General features: G+C 40.0%; 1 protein-coding gene across 1 annotated transcript in view; it reads left to right on the top strand.

Moving 5' to 3' along the window:
• Window positions 1-12,048, top strand: part of LOC126456060 (acetylcholinesterase-like) — a 194,746-nt gene that overhangs the window by 117,112 nt on the left and 65,586 nt on the right. Inside the window, exons 5-7 of the mRNA XM_050091815.1 lie at window positions 5,927-6,058; window positions 6,224-6,374; window positions 8,816-9,001. Of these exons, the coding sequence (XP_049947772.1) occupies window positions 5,927-6,058; window positions 6,224-6,374; window positions 8,816-9,001 (469 nt within the window). The remainder of the gene's footprint in view (window positions 1-5,926; window positions 6,059-6,223; window positions 6,375-8,815; window positions 9,002-12,048) is intronic.

Raw genomic sequence — 12,048 nt, 5'->3', positions numbered from 1 at the left:
CAAAAGTATTTCATTTATATAATCTTGCAAAGAATGAAGAAAGGAACATCAGGGTATAGCATGTAGTGGGCGACTAATTCATTAGAGGCAGGATGCAATATCGGACTGAGGAAGGAACAACACTGGTATTCACCGGTTTAGGGAAATCTCGTAAAGTGTACATATGATGGATAGTAACTACGACATTCCTCTTGCGTTGGCAGGACAAGTATCGGTCTTTATCTGTACAAAAGCAACTGTGTATGGTGCAGTCGTCGTTGAAGACATGCGAGTCCATCACATCTCGTGGTTGTTTTCTGAAACTCACTAACCTGTTTCTTCCAGGCGATCTCCCTTTTTCTGCAGTTGATTCCCAGGATGTCGATATTTATCCAACCCTGCAAGGGATGCCAAATGTGACACTCTACTTGAATGGGAAGAGCAATATCAGTCTCTATTAATTTAGTACTAGAGCAATTGTACACGATGGGGTCGTCGTTGGACACATATAAGAACATCACGTCTTTCAGTTGTTGATCTGAAATTCACTGACCAGCTTCTTGCAGATGATGTCTCTTTTGCTGCAGTGAAATCACTGCTCATAGATTTTCCAGATCTGGATCAGGAGGTATAGCTACAATGCTAAGATGTGAATGGAATTCTCTGATACAGTTTGGTCAGTAGAGAAGGTACATGATTTAAAATGGATGCCATATAATTTCATTTATCCACTAATGTCGTCATATACACTACACTAAACACAATGATATCCAGTTTGCTCTGCAAACAGAATCAAGAGATTACTTTACACGCACGATATTACACTCACAGGCCGCGAATTTATAATGTATACAAAAAATACAATCGCTAAGAAGCCGCTTCCTACGTGTTGATAATGGAGGCCATCGATAATAACTCTTTCTTTAATTACAGATGGCATGATCGGCGCAATGAGTGTGATTCATGTAATGAGCAGGAGCTACGATCGACACACGACGACTCATGATGGATTCCCTCGCCTCACTGTCCTTCAGCTCCAGCGACACTGGTTATGGAATTGGTTGCTTGTTTTTCAGCCAATCAACGCCACGGAAATTTTGTCTGATTATGTATATTACAGCACAGCTCCGCCTATGGCGTTCTTTTATGTTTTTGACGCAATGACGCATCACCAAGGTGCCACGCTGGAAGTTTTGTGTCATATTCGACACCCACCCTCTCCCTCTCACAATGATCTGGCAAACATATTGCACAACATTATGCAGTACTATTGACCACTTAATGACGTAATTGTTACATAGTGATTTGAACCACCATCTTCCCGAATATGAGTCCAGTGTTTAAACCTCCATGGCATTGGTTATTGCAAAGAGATTGGTTCTTAACATAAAAGCCCAGTTCTACACTGTTGATTCGCTTCTCTGCACCAATCACTGTACTGTTGAGAGGTACTTAAGTAAATAAATTAGTGAAATCAAAGTGAAGTAGAAATTAGAATATAAATGAAAAACTTAGTTTAGTTTAGAAGAATTACACACTGGCAAACAGTGGGCAGAACAGCAGAGCACAAGAGACAATGACCATAAAGTCAGCAAGTTCCACATAAGCGGACGCTGTCGATTCAGCCGTCAGGGCATCGCCCGACCGGCTCACATGTTTCTCAGTTGTCACATGTGAGCAAAGGCCGTCGCCCACATTCCAAGAGCCAATGACCGTCGTTAAGAAGATTCTTCGAAAAGCTTTTCAACGTGACAGAAGAGGCAATGTCTGGCTCACGTGTTTCTCAGTCGTCACATGTGATCAAAGGCCCTCGCCTACATTCCAAGAGCCAATGACCGACGTTAAGAAGATTCTTCGATAAGCTTTTCAACGTGACAGAAGAGGAGATGAGCGTGAAGTCGTTCACCTCCAGTAAACTGAAGTGAATAAATACGCGAGACGCAGTGAGCCTGACAGACGAAGGAAGAAGAGAAGAGTAGCAGTAGTTTTCAGTCAGTTTCGGTGCTGAAGACCGTCGTGCAAGAGGAGATTACACCATGCACAGACGCACCAAGTCCGCCGCTGTAATGGAATAGCAAGCAGCAGCCTCGGCGCCAGAAGACAGAAGTTAAAAGGTATTTGAAGTCTGATTTTTGCATACCCGGGTGACTCGTGAGGACGGGAAGGAGACGGCCTCACATCAGCAGTCACCTGTGAGCTGGGATGAAGATCTGACAGCCGAAGACTGGCAGGCGGGAGTCCGTTGTTCGAGTCCGGGACACTGACCTTCCTCCGCCGCGCCGCTCCGCTGGCCGACGCACAATACACGCGGCCGCTTAGAGAAGAGAAACACTGGGACGCCACATCCAAGGTATCACCATCTAATGCACGACTTCACTCGCAATAATTAAACGGGCCACCTCGCGCTGCGCATCTCCAGTCAGCTGGGCGAGACGGCGACACGAGATACACACTGCCACGCGTAATCAGACGCCGCCGCTGCCGCTGCCGCAGCAGAAGTCTTCGCAAACGACACAGCTGTCGTTTTCTGAGCCAGAACATCGAATAAGGAAACAGTTGTACGAAACTTGCAATAAAAGTTATCTCATGTAAAAATGATGTTTCATTCGACCTCATGCCCGAGCCAAGGAAGAACCCACCCTGCCACATGTTGTTAAGAGAGAAAAATTAATTTATTTAGTATTTTCACCCTGACATAATGCTTTAGAATCAAATGCCCTTTGCAGTAATGCTCATCCTGACAATTGACTAGCATAAAAAGAGAAAACCCAGTTACATTTAGTACCAGAACTGTTACAGTACATAATACATTCACTCGAGGCACATTATCAACTGACATCAGGACGATGATGGTGGCATTCTTCTTTCCATTTTGGGCACCACAAAGAGATTCAGTATAAGGTCTCATAGAAAAAAATTATAGAGTGTCTGTCATGTTTAGCACAATGACCTGGTCAACAAAATTTTAAATAGTGTAAATGACCATGTCTTCACATAGTAGCCTAATCTGTTATACCAAATGAACTTAAGCGTTGTAGTTAAAGTTATTAAGCTCCCTTGTGCACTTCTGAGTTGAAGGTAATGAAATTAAATTTACTGTATAGCTCAAAATCAATAAACTGTTCTCATATACTCATCCATTACAGTTACTAAAACATGTGTAAATCATGATCCCAAAAACCGTAATGAACTTATTTTCTGGCATTAAATAAAATTCCAGAAATTACTCGTGTGAACTGAGAGTCCTTCTCTTTCCTGTCGAACATGAAATGACGAACGGATCACTGATGAAGTAGTCCCACGCTAGGCACCAACAATGTAGTGAACTGTGAATTCTTCTCTCTGCTGACGGACATTAAATGACGAGTAGATGAGTAATGAGATTGTCCAACATTAGGAGCCAACAATTACTTGATATCAATAATGAATCGAAATCCTTGGCCACTCGAGGTGAGTCGGCGAAAGTGGCCGCGGCGGAACGTATTACTCTACAAAACATCAATGTTGTTGAATAATAACTATGCGTAGACTCAGGAATGCATTCAGTTGCTTGAACCCATACAACTAGTATAGTAGTGTAAACAAATCAGCCACTAACATGTGTATACTGGCTCTCTAATTCGAATACAGTGTGGGATGCAATTCTCGGCTAGTCCGAATAAAGCACATTCATAATAGGTCCGTGTGCATGCCGTAAAATGTCGGTTTGCCAATCTGTTCACTTTACAAAAATATTTATTCACTACATGAGAAATCGATATTTGGGAAACATGGTTAATGAATCGAATTAATGGGAGCATCAATACTGTGCACATATCAAATAAAATTATTTGTTTATTTCCTCATATATATCATCATGCCAACAATCGGCATTCTCACCATAATGACACAAAACTTGATTGTTGAATTTCAATACTCGAAAATTTGCTCTCTTGTGGCAAAGGTACATCTATTAGATATATTATTTGAATGTATTATCATTTAGTATTAAATATGACAGATGAAACAAAATGACGGAAGAAAAAATATTTATATAGGCTTCCTAGACTTATATTTTTACAGAATGATACATTTCATTACTACTGATCTTCTTTGGAATTTTAATAAGCTTATACTCCGTGTTATCTAAGTAATGCTCCACCGTAAAGAATGCATTGCTTCACAGGAGTTTCTCCACTATATTTTTAAAGACGTTAAGTTAGTTATGTAATTAGTTACTTTCGTGTTCCATGGATAATGTTGCACAATAAATTGTAATGATGAGGAACGAGTGATTTACATTCACATCACAAATTAATTTGTAAATATTGCTACACTATGACATTCATAACTTTTTTTAAAAATTATAGAGATCTGTGTTAGTAATTCCTACCCACCAGCTTTCACACATTAACATTTTCTCTTTCAGCATTTTAATTATATAAATCATTGTTCCTTTTGAACGGTAGTGAATTACTTACAACAAGCTTCATGATGGAAGAATCATATTGTGAAGCAGTAGTCAAAATGTCCAACTATTTCAGCAGATATATGCAAGATGGTTGTGAGTGAGCACCACATATTATTCTTACAAGACCTTTCTAACCACTGAAGGCTTTCTATCTTAAAGATGAGTTACCCCAGAACACTGTTTCACTCGATAATATTAAATGAAAATAAGCAAAATCTGTCAAACTACTGATTTGTCTCTTCCCAAGATTTGCAATTATTCCAAGAGCAACTGTGACTCAACTAAGTTGTTCAAGGAATTAAAAATGTGATTTTCCCAGTTTAAATCTCGTCAATGCGAACATAGAACTATTCTGAAATTTCCAACCTGTTTATTACTCCCTCACCATGTGTTACACTTATCGTTGGTGTAAAAACCCCAGCTGTGCAGATCTGAAAGTGTTGTGTGCCTTTTGTAATTGAGTATAAAGCTATTCGCATAATATTAATCAGTCATATTATTAAGAAATTGTGTATCATTTCTTTTTTGCTGCATGTACGTTTGAACTCATTATAATGCTAATGTCATCTGCAAAAAGATTAAGTCTGCTTGTCGTGCACTAGACAGAAGATCATATACATACTGGTATGTGTTCAACTTAACATCAGTATTCATTCCCAGAAATTTCGTATATATCATTTAAACTATAGCGATTTTCTGAAAGATTTTAAATTTTGTTTAAGAGTGTCAATTTTCCCTCCTCTGAGTGATATTCATGGATTTGTTTTCATTACTCTCAATGTATGTTAACTATATGTTGAAAAATTGTAAAATTCCTTGAAGGTTCCATTTGACTTTCCCATGAGAATTACATTTCCTTTGTTCAGTGATTAGAATAATGCTCTCATCAGGAAAGAGAAATTTTTCTTGATGACTGTTATTATTTTGTAATGCATAATCCCATAAGTATTTCACTAAGAGTTTAGATTTTTTAATGTTGTGGTATCTCTACCCTTCGTACTCTATCTGCTAGTTATGATCAGCTATTCATACATAATGATTCCAGCTTATTTGGTAGAAACGTATGGCCACTATTTTCATAGCCCTCGAACGGTTCTAAGAGAGTGTCTATGACGTACTCAATACCCTACCTTGTCAAGATCATCAAGTATCACTTTTGTGGATCCTACTACAGCTGATTCTCTATTTCCATCACTTTGTAACCCGAATTGTGACGTACTTAGAAGGCTGTATTTGTTCAGGTAATTAATCAGTCTTTTTAAATTGATTTCGTTACTTTTAAGAAAGAAAACGAAAGAAAACAGGAAATAGGCACTGAGGATTCTGTATTTACGCTTCTGCAAGTATCAACTTGGAACAGCTTCTTCGAACAATTTCCTTTTTCTGTTCGCTAATTCGTTTCTGCACTGTTGACAGCTAAATATTGTTTCTGCTTCTTAGAATACGCTCTGCACTCACAAAATTTTGACGTACCATGAAACTTTCTCTTTTGCGCAGCCTCCAGTGGCCAAAGCTGCGTGGTCTGATGTCAGAGACGCCCTGGCGCTAGGGTCGCACTGTCCTCAAATTGAAGACAATGAAGCAGTTGGGAACGAAGACTGCCTGCACCTTAACGTTTACGGTCCAGAGGTACGTATAATTTGTAAAGAATTGCTGCATAAATCACTAACCTGACAAAACCTGACTGAGACCTTTAGGAATAATAGCGAAACATTGTTATGTCAAAAAACTGGTTATAAGATTTTGTGTAATTTTTCACACGACTCAATACGATGATTTTACGTATTTATACAGGCGGCCTTACAGAAACAAGAACTTAAAGCTGTTATGGTTTGGATCCATGGTGGATGTTTCACAGGAACTTCTGGTGATAGCGCAATACCAAATTACTACGTCGACCAAGACATCGTCTTCGTCAGCATAAATTATCGTCTCGGTCTGTTAGGTAACAAATATCATTACTATGGACGTTAGTTCTAGCTTAAGGGAACAAAATATTACGAAAAAACGTTTCGTTCCACATTTAGATTAGTGAGCAATAGTGCTCTTTCCTTTTTTCCAGGTTTGTTAGTGATTTCTTTTATACTTTTTGATAAGCGGTGTTCGAGAAAATTCTACGTGTCTGGACATAAAATCTGTTGTGCGTGTATTTATTTTCTGCTGAAATGTGTGTCCAAACTTTACATCTAAAGTAAGCGATATTTATGTACATTGTACAAATAATAGTCTAGTATCATTCTAGTAGGTAGACTTAATCTTAGTTGCAGAACGCACTACTAAAAAATTGCTACGAAAGAGATCTGGCATAAACTGAACCCTCAATCTACTCATTACCTCACTATACACAGGGTGTCCCGTTTATCTTGACCACCGAAAATAACTGTTTGTACAGATGCAAATTGCATGATGTTTCAAGTAAATGTTCTTTAGCCGTTAAGGGGACGTCAATCATTATGATTTACTTCGTTGTTGCTTTGTTTTTTACAAAGATATGAATAGCGGTATGGCTTTTTTAAGTCACACCCCGTATTTTTTATTCGGTAATTCATTCCCTCTCCTAAAGACCTATTCAGAGATGTATCACAGGATACCATTCATTGAAACACAACGTTATTAATTACATAACACAACACTGACTTTCAGCCCGATATCACAAACACGTCCACTTACTGGAGTTGTCAGAAAACAAATGAAAACCAAGTAAAAACATAACACAAAATTGACTTTGACTCTCCTGTACCATTGCCCAGGAGTGAACATTCATAAGTGCTCAAAGTGGTGACTTTGGACATCGATACACTGGTGCACTCATTGAACGAAATAATTATTTACTGCTTCCAGTGTTGCCTGCTAAACTGAATTACAAGCATGCACGATACGTTCCTGCATGTCCTCTGTAGTTGTTGGAATATCCCGATAGACAACGTCTTTAATGCATCCTCAAAGGAAAAAGTCCAGAGGGTTTAAATCAGACGACCTAGCAGGCCAGGTAACTGTTCCTTCTCGACCAATCCATCTGGCAGGATACCTTCGGTTCAGAACACGACGTGCACACAAGGCGTTATGTGCTGGACATCCATCGTGTTGATACCACACAACACACAAGCTTTCTGGTTCTTTCATTTCATCCAGAAGAGGAGGAAGAATTCGTCTCGGGAAGTTGGCATACGCTGTGCCGTTTAGATTACCATTGATTAAATAAGGGCCAATAATTGTAGTACCAGGCATCCCACACTAGACGTTAACTCTCCATTGACGCTGATGTTCCACCTGTCTAAGCCATCGTGGGTTGTCGCTGAACCAATAATGCATGTTCCTGGCCTTTGTTTGAGAAGGAACATTCATCGGTAAATAGAACACTGGAGATGAAGTTCGGGTTGGCGAGGATTTACTGCTGTGCCCACTGACACAACTGTACACGATTCTGGAAATCATTCCCATGCGATTCTTGATGTAGTTGTACATGGTAAGGATGGAACTGAGGACGTGTAAGAATACGTGTTCAAGCTGTCGTGTGCTCACATGTCGAGTAATAGCAACGGAAGCGAGAACAATAACTCCGACAGCTTCGTCTGTGCGAGTGCTACTACGATTGCGTTGTCGTGAGTTGAAACTTCCCGTTTCATGAAGCGTCGCAGCAAGACGAGAAAACATCCGTCGGGAAGGTGGGATCTTATCAGGATAACGCTATCTGTACAATTCCGCTGCCTGCGTAGCATTTCGCCTACCTTCAACAACAACAACAAAAGAATCATTATGTCGATGCAATTTGTAGGAAGGACGACAGCCTTTACCATATCCCTACTCTACACAATAATACTTAAAAGGACTAAACTACCGTATTAATGTACCCGTACATAATAAAACATTACTACAATTACTGTTCTGCTAACTTACATTCCCCATATCTTCTATGGTTGACGGAATGACGGGTGTGCATCCTACTTATGTTTACAATTGTCAACGTCGGCACGTGGATGTGTTCCATTACCCAGAGTACCAGCACTAAGCGCTGGGAGCGCAAACGTCAATGTTGTGTTATGTAATGAATAACGTTTTGTTTCAGTGAATGGTACACTGTGATCCATTTTTCAATACGTCTTTAGGCAAGGAAATGCATTACCGAATAAAAAATACAGGGTTCCATTTAAAAAAGTCATACTGCTGTTCAAATCTTCGTAAAAAAACAAAGCTACAACGAAGGCAATCATGCTGATCGATGCCCCCTGACGGCTAAGGAACATTTGCTTGAAACATTTTGTAATTTGCATCTGGACAAACAGTTACTTTTGGTGGTCAAGACAAATAGGACGGCCTGTACATAATTATGTTATATCTCGCCTGCAATATTTCTAAATAAATCATATTAAAAAAAACGTTTTGTAGGTTTCCTAAGCACGGGTGACGAAGTCGTCCCAGGGAACATGGGTCTTAAAGACCAGACAGAGGCTCTGCGCTGGGTACAGAGGAACATAGCAGTGTTTGGTGGTGATCCAGAAAAAGTAACCATCTTCGGACAAAGCGCTGGAGGTGCATCTATTCACTATCATGTCGTATCTCCACTGAGCACAGGCAAGTAAAGCGTATTTAAATACTAGACTAAATTAAACTATTAACTGATGGATCTTTTTAAAAACTATGCTCGTAGGTCTGAGTCAACTACTACCTTGCCATTACATATTACATTTATTAGTCACGTCGCATTATAGGGACGTAGCTTCTTCTATGCTCCTAAAAGGCGAAAGAATCAGCAATGATCAACGGCATGAAGATGCACAAGGTAATGGAAACCACAGCTTAAAAGACACGTAAGGCGTAACCATAGCACCCTGGAAAAGTGTCATGATGATTTCTCCATCAGCAAACGATCCCGGATTGGTGGGCGGAGAATGCCAAGTGGGAGATGACTATGAGAAAAAGACGCAATGACCAACGACGGGATGACATTCTACGAGTCGGAGAATACAATGTCAGTAGTCTGAAAGCAATAGGACAGTTAGAAAATTTGAAAAATACATTGCGTAAGATCGGTCTAGATTTAGTGTGGGCCACTGAAGTGAAATGGAAGGAAGACAAGGATTTGTAGTCCGATGAATATAGGGTGATATCAACAGCAGCAATAAATGATGTAACTGTAGTGGATTCGTATGAATAGGAAGGAAGGGCAGAAAGCAAGATATTGTGAACAGTTTAGTGATGGGGTTGTTCTCATCAGATTCCACTGCAAACCAACGCCTACAACCATAGTTCAGATGTACATGCCAGCGTCGCAAGTAGAAGATGTAGAGACAGAGAAAGTATATGAATGTAGTGAACGGGTAATTGCCGGCCGCGGTGGTCTAGCGGTTCTAGGCGCTCAGTCCGGAACCGCGCGACTGCTACGGTCGCAGGTTCGAATCCTGCCTCGGGCATGGATGTGTGTGATGTTCTTAGGTTAGTTAGGTTTAAGTAGTTCTAAGTTCTAGGGGACTGATGACCACAGATGTTAAGTCCCATAGTGCTCAGAGCCATTTGAACCAATTTGAACGGGTAATTTAGTACGTAAGGAGAGATGAAAATCTAATAATCAAGGGGACTGGAACGCCGACGTAACAGTAGAACGGGTTACGGGAGAATGTGGGCTTGGCAGTAGAAACGTGAGAGGAGAACAACTGAGTTCTGTAATAAATTTCAGGTGATAATAGTGAACACTCTGTTCCAAAAGCACAAGAGGAGGTGATATACTTAGGAAAGATCTGGAGACTCAAGAAAGTTGCAGCTGGATTACGTCATTGTCAGACAGAGTTTCCGAAATCAGATACTGGACTGTAAGGCATAACCAGGTGCAGATATAGACTCACGAGGAATGAAACCTGGGATTTTTTTTGCAGGAAGAGTAGAAAGGAAAAAAAATCGCACTGTCAAAATTGTAGCTGCTATGACTCGTTGCAAATATTTTTTAAAAAATTGTTGAGGTTACTTGTGCTCTATGACAGCGATGTATGCAGCCTTTCATGCCTAGCCCGTGATCGGCTATCGACATGGGAGCATAGAGCCGCGTAGTGCTAAAATCCGGTGTGACATACACGGATTTGAAGCCTCTAAACCACACAAAAATACTACACATCGTTAATGTTTTGACTAAGACGCAGTTCGTATCGATAGCTAAATTGTAACTCTTACAAATATGTATCTTTTACAAAGGTGATCAGCAAGGGACAATAAATAAAGGCACAGCCTGATGTTACAATACAGACGACTCTGATAAATCGTGTTTTAATTTATTGAAATGAAATGTATCTTATATGTAAACGATTTTATAGTAACTCCAATTACACTACTCTTGCCGGCCGGTGTAGCCGAGCGGTTCTAGGCGCTTCAGTTTGGAACCGCGCGACCACTACGGTCGCAGTTTCGAATCCTGCCTCGGGCATGGATGTCTGTGATGTCATTAGGTTAGTTAGGTTAGCGTAGTTCTAAGTTCTAGGGGACTGATGACCTGAGATGTTAAGTCCCATAGTGCTCAGAGCCATTTGAACCATTTGGACACTACTCTTATGGTAATCTGTATATTAGTAACAATGAAACAGTTCCTTGTTTATTTCTCACATCGTCACAATAAAGTGAAGTGTCATTTGAATGACGGAACAAACCTTTTCCTTACAACGGGCACACCTAACAAAAGAAAAATTAATAATTTCAGGTACTTCATAGTACTGTAATTACTAGTTTTATTTAGTAAGAAATGATCCTAGCAGCTGCTCTGCTTATTATGCTGCATACCGAGCAGCCTTCGTAAAATGTACCAATGGAAACTGATAGGGCATAGATGTCTGACATTTAACAATACTGTTCTCCTGATGAACCACAAATGGCACAGAGCTATTGGAAATTCTGTTGGCAGTCTCCTTAAAAATACTTTTCACATGCAAAAACCTGCTTTGTTGAGTGTCAAATTGGTTGATCTTGGTGGAATCTGAATTATCTCAAGAGTCTTCTCGTTATTCTCCTGAGGGACAGAGATATTGTTATATCTAAGCCAGAGTAAGAGCAATGAATCGATTTCTGCATTTCGAACGAAGTAATAAAAACTATTATTTCCTGTTTTGCCAGATTCTGATGGGTCGATTATGAGATTTTTGCCGCTAAACAGTCTTTTTTTCTATTTTCGTCCTGATATATCTTGAGGTTCCTGAAGACGTATAAAGGTGTGGAAACAGTAATACAAGCGGAGTTATCGCTGTAACTGTTGTACATGAACGTGACTTAGAATAAATAGGTTTCGCAACGGACTGTCGCTTCAGAATGATGAAGTGTGGCTTGTACGCAGTCATTTTACGAAATCTGACAGACTGGCGCCAGAAACAACAGATGTACGGACAACATCAAGGTTTGTCTAATATCAGCTGTTAGTTAATAGCATCTCCTCTACACTTTTATTTGAAGCTAACTTGGCTGTTTAACGACTTCGTATACTGTTTGATTTCTTAATTTGCTTAACCAGCTCGAAGAAGCGTTCAAATCGGCGGTACTCATTTCAATTGCGACTTGGGGGGTCCAGTCTTGTAGATTTCCAGATGTCCATTGGTAACGATGCACTGCCACTCACGAGCGGCTCTACATGTTTCACATCTAAAGAA

The sequence above is a fragment of the Schistocerca serialis genome, chromosome 2 (assembly GCF_023864345.2).
Source record: "Schistocerca serialis cubense isolate TAMUIC-IGC-003099 chromosome 2, iqSchSeri2.2, whole genome shotgun sequence".
Lineage (NCBI taxonomy): Eukaryota > Metazoa > Arthropoda > Insecta > Orthoptera > Acrididae > Schistocerca > Schistocerca serialis.
The sequence above is the reverse complement of the archived record's forward strand: the minus strand, read 5'-3'. Positions and strand labels throughout refer to the sequence as shown.